This window comes from Mobula birostris, chromosome 12 (assembly GCF_030028105.1).
Source record: "Mobula birostris isolate sMobBir1 chromosome 12, sMobBir1.hap1, whole genome shotgun sequence".
Taxonomy (NCBI): Eukaryota; Metazoa; Chordata; class Chondrichthyes; order Myliobatiformes; family Myliobatidae; genus Mobula; species Mobula birostris.
Window position 1 is genome coordinate 45,931,889 of NC_092381.1, and position 16,289 is coordinate 45,948,177.

The following is a 16,289-nucleotide window of genomic DNA, read 5'->3' on the forward strand; positions in this document are numbered from 1 at the left end:
GTGCCAAGATGCAGGAATGCCGAAAATGAATCTTTTGTGTTTCATTGCTATTCACTTTATTGTTTTGTATGCTTGAAGCATGTTGTCAACCAGCTTCACGTAGTTTTGTGCTCTGTAGTTGTCAAGAAACTTTTCAACAACATCCTTGAATGCTTTCCATGTGATTTTCTCTGGACCCACTAGAAGTTCTTTGAATTGCCTGTCATTGATGACCTGTTAATTTCTGGACCAACAAAAATGCCTCCTTAATCTTGGCATCAGTTATTCTGACTTGAATTATGAATAGAAATAACAAACATAAGCTATTTCAAAAAAAAAGTGCATGACAGGAAAATTTCATGGTGACTTTCATGATCAGCATAAGAGACACTGAAAAGTATTCAGGAAGCAAAATCTTTGTTGTCCTATGTTAACGAGTAGCTTATAATAATCAAAGTTCAAAGTACATTTATTATCTAAGTATGAATATATTATACAACCTTGAGATTCATCACTTTACAGGCAGCCACAAAACAAAGAAACTTCAAAAGAACTCATTTTAAAAAAGGCCATCAAACAACCAATGCAGAGAGAGAGAAAAAAAAAACAAATTGTGCAACAATAAAAGTAAGCAAATAGCTTCAGAACTGAAGTTTTACAAAAGACACGAAGCCAGGCATCACTGGAGCTGGAGCAGACTACAGCCTCAGTTCATCACAAAGTCGAATAAAGTTTGTGAGACCGCAGATGTGAAGCCAGGTTTTTGCTGGAGCTGGAGCAGGCCACGGCCTTAGTTCAGCTCAGAGCTCAGTGCTCAGTAAGCATCGCAGGGCAGCGAGTAGAACAGGGTAGAATCGGCCCTTGTCTCACCTCCGGCCCCAATTCCCTGACCTTTTCAATCTGGCCTGGCACTTAAAGTGTCCAAACACTGGGTCATACCTTGCTCTCAGACTATTCTGGGGCCTGAATCCCGCAGCCACAATTCGGTCCATACCCAACCTCTCCAATTTGGCCCAGTGCTTGAATCAATCAGACCCCAGGACTTTCCTTACTCTCGGGGACCCCACAACTCCACTTCAACCCCGCCTCCACTTTTGCTTGCCTCTTGCCACTGCTACTACTCACCGCTCCATTGTTAGGGATTGTTATTAATAAGGTATTTAGTAATTCTCTTTGTTTTGTTTCTTTGACCGCCGACTAGTAGCTGCTGAGCATCACCAGTGCCATCTTAAACTGGAAGGCTTTAAGGAAAATGGATGAGTCCTGTTGCTTATTTATGTGCATTTATTGTTTTGCTATTAATAAAAGTATAACAGAGACAGATTGAAATGCATGAAGCATCCTAGAAAACCCGTCCAAAAATTAATACCTTCCTTTAAAAAAAAGGAAAAACAGCATTTCTAACCATAATTGTTATTGTACCTCATGTACTGTATAACATAAATGCGAATGTGAAATTATAAGCTTTCATCTTTTATACTGTATATATACAGATCCACTAAAGACAGGAACATAAATACACTTTACTCCCAATGAGACTTCTGTTGCTATTCTGTTCGTAATTATTATACAGTATATTCGGATTGTATTTGGTTGTTTTGAGAACTATGTATGTAGCACTTGTTTCATCAGTAAAGGCTGATTTATACTTGTGCGTCAACTCGACACCGTAGGCATCACCCTCTGCCCTGAGACTGCGACCTTAGTTCTGGACTCTTTAGTCATCAGGGACATTTTCATATATCATGTAGCCTAGTTCTGTACGATTTGTATCATTTTCTATGAGATCTTTTCTCTTTCTTCTGAATTCCGGTGAATTCCACTGTTTTCCTACCAGAGAAGGTAAATATTCTTATAAGGGCAAGGTTTGGTTAGTTAAGTCAAAGTAAAATTTGTTATCATTAACCACCTTGAGATTCATTTTCTTGCAGACATTTACCGGAAAGTAAAGAAATATGATAGATTAAAAAAAACTATCCAAACAAAGACTGATAAACAAGCAATCTGCAAAAGACAATTTGTGTAAATAAAAAATAAATAATACTGAGTTGTAGATAATCTACTTCTCTTCCCACAAGTGCTGTTCGGTCTCCAGAATGTAGCCAGCACGGTCTGTTTTTGTGTATTTTGCTGTCAGTACCGCATTTTTACTTCCGCTAACAGTCGGAGATTAATATTTTCACTTTCAGGTTCTATATTCTCCATTGAAGTACAGTGCGTTCTAACTGACCCATATTTATATGGGTGCTGACAACCAGATGCCTACTGGCCTGTAGCAAGTGCTGTTTGAGCTTTATTTCTAAGTTGGGCTTTGCTTCTTTCCGCTGCCTGGTTTCAATGAGCCCTGTGGTAAACATTTGATTTGGGTGACTCTCCTTTGAAAAAACACTACCTGTTGATAGACCAAGGTGAAGCACTGTAAGAGCAGATTACTAATAGTTCGGTTAAAGGGGTGGGTCAGTGAAAGTGTCATAAACCGAATGTGGTCGGTGCAGAGGCAGGATTTCCGCTCGACACAGGCCGATCTGACCATTTCACTTCCAGAGTTGTGCCGGTGGGGGTGGCTGGGAAGAGACGACAGATGTGGGTGTTGAGGAGGATGGTCTCCGCGGGACCTCTGGCCGCCGTTAGAGTCACGAACGCTCTAACTGCTGCCAGTTACTCCGGTGGCGCCCGGCCGCTTGGTGCCTGGGCCGTTCTGGGTGGTCGCACACGGCAATACTCGGAGGCCCGGGCGCCCCCCGAAATCCATCTGCAGCGTTTCGACGGCAGCAACTCGGGTAAGGGAGTGGCTATTGGCGGTTAGCTGGTTTTTCTGAATATGCATGACTTTTTCTCCGAAAATATTCTTTGCAGGATCTCCATTCGCGGGTTTTCTTGTCAGACCGTCAAGACTAATTCCAATACATCAGTGAAAGCATTTGCGATTCTTGTGCCTTGGCTTCACAGCCAGTGCTGCACCTCTGAATAGCTGGAACAAGTTTGTAAACGGCCAGGTCCCACAACAGGTCGAACAATTACTCACCTTTCGCCTTCAGGTTTAGGCTAATTGGATCAAATTGAGCCAGCCGCCAGCCTTCGGCTCAGACCATCTCGGCTTTCAGTTTACTGTTGGCATATTTGATCTTTTACCGCACTCCATTCATTTCCATTGGCTTCTTTACTCCAAATGTTAATTACACTTCTACAAATACTAAAATTAATAGTCTCTAACGATAAGAAACACTTAAAAACGGCCCTTTGCGGCGGTGAGTTTGAATGGTTGTCAGATTATGGTGGGTACTTGAGCAAGAACTGCTCTACGTAATTATATCTCTCTCGGTTAGACTCTCCACACCTCGAAAAAGACCAGGGCAAGACAATTTGTTCTCCCCTGTTGCTGGGACTCAGATTACCTGCAGGCGCTGGTGCACAGTTACAGCTGCACACTCGCTGTAAAAAAAAATCCACAAAAGGCAAGCTGATGTAAGCATTATGAACAGCAAGACTGATTAACTAGGTCGTCATTGACAAGCTGGCTCCGTTACTGGTATTCAAATTGCGTCTTTTCACTTTAATAAAATGGCAGCTCAATTTAAAAAATCTTGGGAAAGTTTTACATTTGTGAAGCATTCTGCACCAAACTGCTTAAGCTCCACTAGTCAAGTTTGTTAAGGCTTAGATCATCCTTTTTCGGAAAATTAAAATAAGTGCAGAAATATTTAATTATTCTTCATGGCTTACCCCTGTGAGAACGAAGATGGAAAGGAAAGGAATTCCATCTAGTGAAAAAGGGAATTGGAGTAAAAGAAAAAGCTTGTGTTTTGGAGAAAATAACTGTGGGCCTTGTGATTGTGAGAATTTTAGTACATGGAAAGGAATGATTAAAATTAATAAACAGCATTGGAGTAAACTAATGAAGGATGATATCTTGGATTATAGGAGCTTCTACAAGCATGAAAAAATAATAAGTCACAAAGAGATAAATTAGTTGGGTCAGGGGAATTAATGACAGGGAGAAAGGAAATGCAGAGAACTTTATCAAAATCTATTTATTTCAAAGTTCAAAGTAAATTTATTATCAAAGTATATATGCTGTATGTCATCATATACAACCCTGAGATTCATTGTCTTGTGGGCATACTCAAAATAAATCCAGTGTTCTTGGTAATGTTTGCCATTACCTCTGGGCGGTTTCTTTATAAGACAGGTGACCCCAGTCATTATCGATACTCTGCAGAGATTGTCTGCCTGGTGTCAGTGGTCATAACCAGGACTTGTGATATCCACCACCTGCTTCCATGGCTTCACGTGACCCTGATCGGGGGTTAAGCAGGTGCTGCAACTTGCCCAAGGGTGACCTGCAGGCTCACAGAGGGAAGGAGCGCCTTCCACCTCCTTTGGTAGAGACGCATTTCCACCCTGCCGCCCATCTCATGTTGATGAACCTGTGTTATTCCAACGTGGGAGAACCACTCTCCCCTGTTTTCTTGCGAATAGTTTGCGATAATTTTTGGAGGTTGTTAAAGTTTTTATTTGTTTAGAGATGCAGTGCAGAATAGGCCTTTCTGGCCCTTCAAGCTGCGCTGCGCAGCGACTCGCGATTTGACCCTAGCCTAATCACGGGACGAACAATTTACAATGACAAATTAATCTACTAACTGGTACGTCTTTGGATTGTGGGAGGAAACCAGAGCACCTGGAGGAAATCCATGAGGAGGACGTACTGATGGCGTCAGGTTTGAACTCTGAACTCTGACGCTCCGAGATGTAATATCATCGTGCTAACCACTACATTACCATGGAGTACTGTGGGATGTTGAAATGTAGAGAGACTTCTTGCACTTACTGAGACTGACTCATCTCTCCATGCCTGCTGAAACCAGGCAATGTTATGAAAGAACGGATGGATAATTTTAAACTTCCCCATGGTGTGGGAGTTGTCAGACCTCCATAACATTCTGAAATGATTTCCTTTCACAATTTTATTTTTCCAGCCTTGGTTATCATTGAAAGAGTTCAGCTCTACCAGCGCATTTTTGCAGAGTTGCGCATATAAAGTATGGTAGTGAAGTCACTCAAGCCGAGTGTGATTTTCTCCTTACTGGAGAATGCCTGTGCATGATCTTGTTTAACGTAGGGAGGCTAATGCACAGGCAGCCATTACAGGGTCAGGGTCAGGGCCCAGTGACATGGAATGCAAGATGACTGGAGACCATTCACTGCCGCAGCCTTCCTCCGCCTTCACTGACATTGTGATGTGTCATCATCTTCCACCAGCTCCACGATCCTGGTCCTGATAGGGCCGCTCCTTGTCTGGAACCTCCCCCTTGACCTTACCGTCATTGGTGACTCTTTCAGGCAGCGCTCTTGGGATCTCAGGACCCCATGATCCTTTCCACCGTGGCAAGGTGACAATTCTTGGAGAAGATTCATTATGTACATTAACCACATGACCTTAAGTCGTGATTGTATTGCAAGAGTTCACAATTGAATCAGTCTTACTGTAGACTGGCACCAAGCGCGGCTGTGGCATTACCATATTTTATCAATTCTGATAAAATCTGTGGATCCACTGCACTGGGAGTGGCAGCAAGTCCTGAGGGACGGCCTGAGAAGAAGGTGGAGGATTGATAAGGGCAGTACGAGTCAAGTATGATGTTCACCTGTGGGGTGGTCTATTGGTGGGTTAGGGTGAATTCCCTTAATGGAGAATGCCTGGGTGTGACTTTGACGTGAGGAGTCTGATGCACGGGCAGCAACCGCATGGTCCTTGACCAAGGGGTCAGAGTCCAGTGGCATGGCATCCAAGACAATTGGGAACCCTTCAATACTGTAGACTTCCTCTGCTTTCACTTCTGTTGTAATATGTCATCATCTTCCACTGGATCCACCGTTGAGGTATTGGTTGAATCACTCTTTGTCAGGAATTCCCCCCCCCCCCCGACCTTGTTACCATGGTTAACCCTACCAGGAGCTAAACTCCAGATGGCATCACTATCAGGAACTCATAAGACTCTCCACCGCGCCATTTTGAAGGAACTAGAATACGGGAGCAAGAATGTAATGCTGAGGCTTTATAAGGCATTGGTCAGACTGTACTTGGAGTATTGTGAACAGTTTCTGGCTCCTTTTCAAATAAATGATGTGCTGGCATTGGAGAGGGTTCAAAGGAGGTTCATGAGAATGATTCCAGGAATGAAAGGGTTACAGGAGGAGTGTTCGGTAGCTCAGGGCCTGTACTTGTGAGAATTTAGAGGGATGAGGGGAGATCTCATTGAAACCTATTGAATATTGAAAGGCCTAGATGGAATGGATGTGGAGAGGATGTTTCCTGTCGTAGGAAAGTCTAGGATCAGAGAGCCAGCCTCAGAATAGAAGGATGTCCATTTAGAACAGAGATGAAGATGAATTTCTTTAGCCAGACTGTGGTGAATCTACAGAATTCATTGCCAAGGGTGGCTGTGGAGGCCAAGACATTGGGTATATTTAAAGCAGAGGTTGATAGGTTCTTGATTAGTCAAGATGTCAAAAATTATGGGGAGGAGACAGGGGGATGGGGTTGTGAGGGATAATAAGTTAGCTGTGATTGAATGGCAGAGCAGACCTGATGGGCTGAATGGCCTAATTCTGTTCCTATGTCTTATGGACAAGATAACAATAGCAACCATAACAGAATTAACGAAAGACCTCACCAACTTAGGCACTCAACCAGTGTTCAAATAGGAAAAAAAAATAATAAATAAACAAACAATAAGATGAAGAGTCCTTGGCCTGTGGGAACATTTCGATGCTGGGGCACGTGAAGTTGAGTGAAGTTATCCTCTTTGGATCAAGAGCCTGAATGTTGAGCCTGTAACTGTTCCTGAACCTGGTAGTGTGAGTTCTGCGGCTCCTTTATCTTCTTTCTGATGGCAGCAGTGAGAAGAGCATTTCTTGGGTGGTAGGGGCAGTAGGGGTACCTGATATTGGATGCTGCTTTCCTGCAACAGTGTTTTGTGTGGATGTGCTCAACAGTGGGGAGGGCTTTACGCATGATGGACTGGGCTGCATCCACCACTTTTTGTGGGATTTTCTGTTCAAGCCATACCAGTCTGTGAGTCAACGAGTCAATACACTCTCCACCACACTTCTATAGAAGTTTGTCAAAGTTTTAGATGTCATGCTGAATCTTCTCAAACTCCTGAGGTAGCAGAGGCGTTACCGTGCTTTCTTCATAATTGCAGTTGCGTGCCGGGCCGAGGACAGGTCCTCCAAAATAATTACACTGACGGATATAAAGTTGCTGACCCTCTCCACCTCTAATCCTCTGATGAGGGCCATGAGTGAAACATTCCCTTGGCACCTATTCCACCAACTGCACTAAGATTCTGGTATTAATAGATTACTCTTCTTATTCTTATAAACTCCTGGGGATGTAGGCCCAACACTTCCTCATAACGCAACTCCTTCAGGCCTGTATTCTTATTTAATGAGTGCTCTCTAAATTCCTTTCATTGCAAATCTATCTCCTCAAATAAAGAGACCAAAACTTTCTTCAGTACTTCAGATCTCAGTAAATCCCTGTTTGCTTTTAAGAATACCTCTTTCTCATATATTCACATTCCATTTGCCTTCCTAATTATTTATTGAACCTGCATGCTGAATTTCTGTGTTTCATGAGGAAAGACATAAGAATGTAAGAAAAACATAAGAAATAGGAGCAGGAGTAGGCCATCTGGCCCATCGAACCTGCTCCGCCATTCAATAAGATCACGGCTGATCTGTCCGTAAACTCAGGTCCACCTACCTGCCTTTTCTCCCATAACCCTTAATTCCCCTACTATGTAAAAATCTATCTAACTGTATCTTAAATACAATAAATTGGATAGGCTGGGACCTGTTCCCTGGAATACTGAAGGCCGACCATAGAGGGGTTTATAAAATCATGAGATGAATGGTCACAGTTTTTATTAAGGTAGTTGAGCCTAAAACTAGAAGACATGGGTTTAATGTGAGAAGGCAAAAGAGTTAAAAGTGACCTGCTGGCAACTTTTTCCGCACCGCGGGTGGCAGGTGTGTGGAAGTGGTAGATGAGGGTGCAATTACAATGATTAAAAGACAGTTGGACAGGTACCTGGATAAGAAAGATTTGGAAGGATATGTGTCAAACGATGGGAAATGGGGTTTGCTCAAGTTGACAACTTGGTTGGCAAGTTGGGTCAAAGGACCTGATTCCATCTGTAAAACAGGGTACAAAATACTTCCTGTTCACAATATATAAAGTGCAGCGTAGGGATACAATAAAATAAAATGGATTTAGGAAGGAGAGAGGAGAATTTGTTCAAAGGATGGTTATAAAAGCAGGTTTATTTAATAGTAGGAGCACCTTACTTTGACCCCAAGGATCATCAAGGCACATCATCTTTGAATAGTGTTATGATGGACAGGTATCATGCATATTCCCAAGCCTGGTGGCACTCTTGGAGCTCACTCCCAGCCAGCTTCTGAGGATTGGGAAACAACCTCAAGCATCCGTCGGCAGAGGGAGAATGACCAATCCTACACTCCAGTCGCAATGTTTGAGCTCCAACAAGCTTCACAGGGTTTTTAGGTTCAGGTGCTGCTAAGATGGCACCTCAGCTCTGCTCTTTAAACCAAGAAAGCTATGTTCCACGGCACATTACACTGCACAGGTGATATACAATTCAAGTATTTATTGGACAAAACTGGAATCAACAGGGATTAAAAAAATAAGGTCAGATTGACAACAAACTGACGAAGGAAGATGTGATTGTACAACCTGGTCAGATTGGTGTCAAAACAACATAAGGAATGAGATCCCAGATAATTTGCCCTGAAAACAAGATACCTTTATTTCATGCTGCTGTTGGACGAAGGAAAGCTTGCATTTTGACTGCAACTTTCACATCCCTTTGAGGAAATCTCAAAAGGACTTTTTGTATTTTAGTCACTGTTATGTTGAGGCAAACACAGTAGCTAATTCGTGTGCATTAATCTGCAAAAAGCAGCAGCATGATGATGACCTTATAATCTGTTTCAGCAAGGTTGGCTGAGGGATGAATAATGACCAGAATCCAACTACTTTTATTTATTTAGTATTTATTTATTTTATTTACTTAGTATCTTGTCTTAGATTTTCTCTCCAAGTCCACTGCCTTTGCTTTGGGAATATCAACAGAGGTGGTTGAGACTCAGTCTATTGTCATATAAACCAGGGTGCAATGAAATTCCTTGCTCAAGGTAGACGGTGTGCATGGTACACTGCCCATGTCCAGAGAAGAGTAAACAAATGGCAAGCCAACTGCTTGCCTGGTGTTTATGTTCATCACCAGAGTCTTGGGTAGTCGGGGACACCGTCAACACTGATTTAAAGGAGACTACCTATAGTGACGTCACTGTTTCCAGCCAGAAACTAAAGTGACTGGGTGGCTGCCAACAAACGTACTTCTTGTGTACAACTGTGATTGACCTCACCCAGGTAACGTGTGTTTGACGATTCTCTGCTCTCCATACTTTGCTGGAAAAAAATCTCTCTTCTTTATTAGGATGTGGTTTCAGCATGTTCTTACATGCGAATCTTCAAATAGACTCTGCAGGCTGCTGTATCACTTTGTTTAAATAGGCCTGGATTTCTGAGTAAACAGACTTACTTTCCTGTGAAAAGAGGCTGCTTGGTGTGAGTCCTGATCCACATCCAATTCTGGCAGCATTGCAACATTTAGACTAATGGAGCAGTGTCAACAGGCAGGCTGTGTAAATAAACACTACTGAGGGGAGGAACACACCCAGAAAACTGGGGCTGTCCCTCCATAATCGGCCAAAACCTTTCACTCGCCCCCTTATCAACAAAAACATGCAAATGAGTCATTTGCCTCAGGAAAATAATAGATGGAAAATTCTGGAAATATCCATCTGGTCGGGATTGGAGATGGGAAACAGAATTGATGTTTCAGTTGGGTATTTGATTACTAATTGAATTGGTTTTGCGCAAACATTGTGGGCCATAGTCCCTATGCTGTACTGTTCTCAGTCTTTGACCTTCTTTATGAAAACTCTAAAGATGATTTAAAGATTAGCTTTATCTGTCCCATGAACATTGAAACAAAAAGTGAAATGCATTGCTTGTATCAAATCAAATCAGTGAGGGTTATATTGAGCAGCCCACAAATGTCACTGTGCTTCCAACAACACACCATGCTCAGAACTCACTGACCTTAACCGTACATCTTTAGAAATGTGGGAGGAAACTGGAGCACCCAGACAAAACCCACACAGTGACAGGGAGAATGTACAAACTCCTTACAGATGGCAGCGGGCATCGAACCCTGATCTTACAGCTGCAGCTGTAATGGTATTGCGCTAACCACTATGCCACCATGAGCCATTGAGCACTACAAGCACAGAAGCAGACCCTTCTGTCCATCTAGTCTATGCCAGTCTGGTCTTCTGCCTACTGCCCTCTACCTGCATCTGGACCGTAGCCCTCCATACTTCTCGCATCCATGTACCTAACCAAGCACAGCGCTGTTTTACTCCCCACAAATGGTGCCTGGCCTGTTGAGTACTCCAGCATTTCCAGTTTTATTTCGTATTTCCAGTACATCATATTTGACTTTTGCCCTTCCTTGCATTGTACCTTCAAACATCTCCTGCATCTGCTCAAATTACAACAGTGACTGCAACATTATTAGTAATTTACAGGGTCCAAAGCACATTGGGATGGGAAAGGTATAGAGGTTTTTGTTCTAAAATCAGAAATTTTCATTAATGCAGTAACTCCCATCTTCTACCCCTTTCACGTATCATAAATGGCTTCCAACATGGAATAAAGACCTGTTCTTGTCTAATCAGTTGCAAAAGGATTGGATTCTTAAGTGTTCTCATGGCTCCAAAGAGTTCACTATTTTGTTATGTGCTGTGTCGTATGACATCAGCAATTCATGGTCTTTCTATGACCATGGTTGTTCTTGGCAAATTTTTCGAGAGGAGTGGCTTGCCATTGTTGTCTTCTGGGCACTGTTGTTACAAGATGAGTGACCCCAGCCATTATCAATACTGTTCAGAGATTGTCTGCCTGGCGACAGTGGTCATATAACCAGGACTTGTGATATACACCAGCTGCTCATACGACCATTCACCACCTTCTCCCCTGGCTTCACATAACCCTGATCGGGGGGAAAATAAGCAGGTGCTACGGCTTGCCCAAGGCTCAGGACAGACTTTAACACTCATATTTACCATCTATAGTCTTTCGTTACCTGAGCAACCAAGGTGGATGACCTCACAATTCCTTTCATTATATTCCAGCTGCTGAAGTTTTTGAGCACTTGTTTATCCTGTCTGCATCCCTTCCAGACTCTGTCCTCCTCACAACCAGCTTTTCCATTTGCAGCCACGCAGTTGAAAGAATCATCAGAATGCAGTATTCGCAACCCTGAAGAGGAATTTCATCTGAGTACTTTGAATGTTTTAAATTCTCTACCTCAGACAGTGTAGAACCCAAGACATTAGTTTTAGGGAATGGAGGAAAGCAATGACAAAATTTTAAAAATAATTTTTGGGATGTCGTGATCACTGGCAGGGCCAGCAGTTATTGCCAGTGCCAAAATGCCCAAGAAGGTGGAGGTGACCAGACACCTTGAAACACTATAGTTCTTGTGGTGAAGATACTCCCACCTGCTGTTGGGGAGGGAATCCCAGAATTTGGATCCAGAAACACTGAAGGACCCAGTGATATATTACCAGGTCAGGGTAGCATGTGACTAGGAGGGGAATCTGTGGGTGGTGGACTTCCATGAATTTCTTGTCCTTGGTGATCGAAGCAGTAAGTTTAGCAGATGGTGTTAGATGAGGCAGGAACGTAGATTTAGCACTAATGATCGGATCAGTTACTATTGAAAGGCAAAGAGATTTCAGGCATGTTGTGACTTACCCTTACTTCAATATCTTCCTTGTGTTTTAATATCACCAAAATTAAACTTGAGTCGTTAAAACATTTGCTGTATCATTTGTTGTAGGAATTGCAACAGTTTTAATGAACAGACCTCATGCAAGAAATTCCCTCGGAAAAGTGTTTGTTATGCAGGTGGGTATGTGAAGTTTATTACTAAGTAGTCACCTGATTTGAAAGTGAGTTTCTTTCTATTGGGTATGTTCAGAGTTTGCTCCTTCATCAGCAAGTGACATAATCTTGTAGAAGTTGGACCCTGCTCCACCATTCACCGAAGTTATGACTGATTTTGTGTCTCAATTGCATCTAAGGCTCAATCCCCAAATCCTTGGATGCTCTTTGTGTAAAAGCTATTATGGATCTCAGCCTTGAATACACAGCCACAATCATCTGAGGTAGCACAGCAAATGGAAGGAAGTGTACAGGCCTTCGAGCCTGTTCTGCAATTCAATAAGATGACGTCCACTTTCCCACCTGCTCAAGTAGCTTTTATAAATTCATTTGTAATAAACTGTCTGTTTCCTCATCTACCTTGCCAGTGGCATACTCAAAAAATAATTCATAGAGAAGGAATCTTGCTTTGTATTTGCTTAATAATGTTTTGCAGGGAGTTACAAGCTTCCAGATGAAGAAACTTTTCCTCGTCTTACTCCTTGCCCTAAGAAGTTGCCCTTGATTCTAGACTCTGTAGCTCAAGGAAATACCATCTCCTAGGGTGTTGATCCCTCTCAGAGACTTGCACAGATCTCTGGGTAATGGATGTCTGTTTTCACAGATGCCTGAGTGTAAATTCTGCCCATCGGTCAGAAAATACATAAAAATCTCTCTAGTAACCATAACTCCATAGGATTATACTGAATGTGTCAGCTGGTGGCGTAGTGGCATCAGCGCCGGACTTCGGAGCGAAGGCTCCGGAGTTCGAATCCAGCCGGCTCCCTTGCACGCTTTCCATCCATGCTGGGTTGAGCGTCAAGCTCACAACTCGGCCTCGTAAAAATTAAAAAAGCCGTCATCACGGCGTCCCGATGACTCCAATTGGAGTTAAGGGCTTTCTTCTTCTTCATTATACTGAATGACATCAAAGGCACATGGGACAAATAAGAAAGAATAATCACTGAAAGTGGGAAGAGAGGAAATTAGCTCTGCTGTTGATAGGAATCAATATACATCAGACTTTTAAATGTAATGTTATAATGGGAGCTCATTCTTGTGTAGAGGTGTCTATGTGTCTGACATCCTTAACGCAAGGACGGCCTGTACATCTCACTGCGGGCAAAGATCTCTCATTCTTTTCAGCTGCCATTTAAAAGATCAACCTTAATCTTTCCCCTTACAACTTCTGATCAATTTTTAAACATTATTCAAAATACAAATGAGTGTTTGGCAGATCAACAGAATGGATTTTCCCGCAGCTGCTTGGCTGCAAGAATCTTCCACCACCTGCTAACTTGGTTCACTGTCATATTTCCATCCTCTACACTGTTCAGATTGAGCAGTTTGCAAAGATGCACAACGCCATAACCTGGGGACAATCTGTACAGCTGAACCTGTCCTCAAATTATTCTTTGCCATTTGAGGGAGAGAGTTGGCCAGTTGGATAGACAATTAGCTTGATGTTAGGAAGAAGAGGAAGGTTCTTTCTCATAATGGAGGCCCAAGACTCATGCTGTGGCTCAGGGTTTAGTGCTGGGCCTATTGTTTGTCATCTCTATCAACAATTTTGTTAACAAGGCGCGGTTAGTAAGTTTTCTTATGACACTAAAATAGGTGGTATAGTGGGCAGTGAAGATTACAGGGGGATCTTGATCAGCCATGAGTGTGGATCAAGGAATACAAATGGAGTTTAATACAAGTAAGTCTGAGATGTTGCATTTTATGAAGTTAATTCCGGGTAGGGCTTTTGTAGGGAAGGTCATTCAAATGCTCACCGCCTGCCCTGTAAGGAAACATGCCCATTCCTGGTATCAGTCTAATAAATGAAAATTAGAAAAAACGCAGACGCATGGAATCCAAAACAAAAACAGAAATTTTATTCAGCAGGTCACGTGACAGCTGTACATTAAGTGGGTTAATGTTTCAGCTTGATAACCTGTTATAACAGAACTAGAAGTTAGAGATTGAGACTGGAGTCAGCATTGCATGTTAAAGTAGCTATATATTTGTGATAAGGATGACTGCTATAACTATATTTTTAATGGATGTGTGCTATATTTTGCCCCTTCCTTATCAATTTCTTTTTCTGTTTTATTACTTATAATATCGTAAGGCTTCTCTCTACTTGTTACATGTGGTCATAGTTTCATTGTTGTATTTATCAATGACTAGTTTGAAAAAAAAGTTTAAAAAAAAGCAGAATACCTTACTATTTTCAGCTTGAAGAAGTCGTTGAAAATCTGCAAAAGGACAAAAGTGTACGTGTCGTACTGTTTAAGAGCCAAGTCAAAGGAGTTTTCTGTGCTGGTAGGTTCCAGGATTTGTACAACCTATTGTCCTGTTCGACTCAAGTGAAGTGATGAACCTGCTGCCCCAAGTTTTATAGTAACTGGTAATACCTCAGTGATTTCTGTGGAACTTACCTCCAAGGAATCACTAGGTGAGACATTGCTGTTTAAAACAGCGTATTAGCAAACAGTGCACCACATTGTGTTTGATCCGTTGTCGATTCAACCCCGTGTTATTTCTACGCTTTAAGCCTACAAGGGGAGAGGCTGTACTTGATCTGGTATTGGGAATTTGACCTGGTCAGGTGTCAGATCTCTCAGTGTGAGAGCATTTTAGAGATAGTGATCACAATTCTATCTCGTTTACCATAGCATTGGAGAGAAATAGGAACAGACAGGTTAGGAGACCGTTTAATTGGAATAAGGGGAAATATGAAGCTCTCAGGCAGGAACTTGGAAGCATAAATTGGGAACAGATGTTCTCAGGAAAATGTACGGCAGAAATGTGGCAAATGTTCTGGGAATATTTGTGTGGCATTCTGCATAGGTATATTCCAGTGAGACAGGGAAAGGATGGTTGGGTACAGGAACCGTGGTGTACAAAGGCTGTTGAAAATCTAGTCAAAAAGAAAAGCTTACGCAAGGTTCAAAAAACTAGGTAATGATAGAGATCTAGAAAAATATAAGGCTAGCAGGAAGGAGCTTAAGAATGAAATTAGGAGAGCCAGAAGGGGCTACGAGAAGGCCTTGGCGAGCAGAATTAAGGAAAACCCAAAAGTATTCTACAAGTATGTGAAGAGCAAGAGGATAAGACGTGAGAGAATGGAACAATCAAGTGTGACAGTGGAAAAGTGTGTATGGAACTGGAAGAGGTAACAGAGATACTTAATGAATACCTTGCATCAGTATTTACTACAGAAAAGGATCCTGGCGATTGTTGGGATGAATTACAGCGGATTGAAAAGCTTGAGCATATAGACATTAAGAAAGAGGATGTGCTGGAGCTTTTGGAAAGCATCAAGTTGGATAAGTCTCTGAGTCCAGACGAGATGTACCACTGACTAGTATGGGAGGAGAGGGAGGACATTGCTGAGCTTCTGACAGTGATCTTAGCATCATCAATGGGGATGGGAGAGCTTCCAGAGGATTGGAAGGTTGAAGATGTTGTTCCTTATCCATGAAAGGGAGTAGAGATAGCCCAGGAAAATATAGACCAGTGAGTCTTACTTCAGTGGTTGGTAAGTTGATGGAAAAGATCCTAAGAGGCAGGATTTATGAACATTTGAAGAGGCATAATATGATTAGGAATAGTCAGCATGATTTTGTCAAAGGCAGGTCGTGCCTTATAAGCCTGATTGTATTTTTTGAGGATGTGACCAAGCATATTGATGAGGGTAGAGCAGTAGATGTAGTGTATATGGATTTCAGCAAGGTATTTGATAAGGTACTCCATGCTAGGCTTATTGAGAAAGTAAGGAGGCATGGGGTCCAAGGGGACATTGCTTTGTGGATCCAGAACTGGCTTGCCCACATAAGGCAAAGAGTGCTTGTGGATGGGTCATATTCTGCATGGAGGTTGGTGACCAGTGGTGTGCCTCAGGGATCTGTTCTGGGACCCCTACTCTTTGTTATTCTTATAAATGACCTGGATGAGGAAATGGAGGGATGGGTTAGTAAGTTTGCACAAAGATGATACAAAGGTTGGGGTTATTATGGATAGCGTGGAGGGCTGTTAGAGGTTACAGTAGGACATCGATAGGATGTCAAACTGGGCTGAGAAGTGGCAGATGGAGTTCAACCCAGATAAGTGTGAGGTGGTTCATTTTAGGTTAAATATGATGGCAGAATATAGCATTAATGGTAAGACTCTTGGCGGTGTGGAGGATCAGAGGGATCTTGGGGTCCAAGTCCACAGGACACTCAAAGCTGCTATGCAG

General features: G+C 42.4%; 1 protein-coding gene across 4 annotated transcripts in view; it reads left to right on the forward strand.

Moving 5' to 3' along the window:
- Nucleotides 1-2,469: 2,469 nt before the first annotated feature.
- The window catches only part of echdc2 (enoyl CoA hydratase domain containing 2), a 47,768-nt gene continuing 33,948 nt past the window's right edge, over nt 2,470-16,289 (forward strand). For 2 of the 4 annotated variants that reach the window (XR_011887991.1, XR_011887990.1), the window contains exons 1-3: nt 2,471-2,759; nt 11,979-12,046; nt 14,284-14,371. Coding sequence is in view for 1 of the 4 variants with exons in the window: in XM_072273731.1 (XP_072129832.1) it covers nt 2,561-2,759; nt 11,979-12,046; nt 14,284-14,371 (355 nt within the window). In the remaining 3 variants the exon portion in view is untranslated. Of the gene's footprint in view, nt 2,760-11,978; nt 12,047-14,283; nt 14,372-16,289 lie in introns of all 4 variants that reach the window. The other 2 variants (XR_011887992.1, XM_072273731.1) reach the window with 2 other exon arrangements.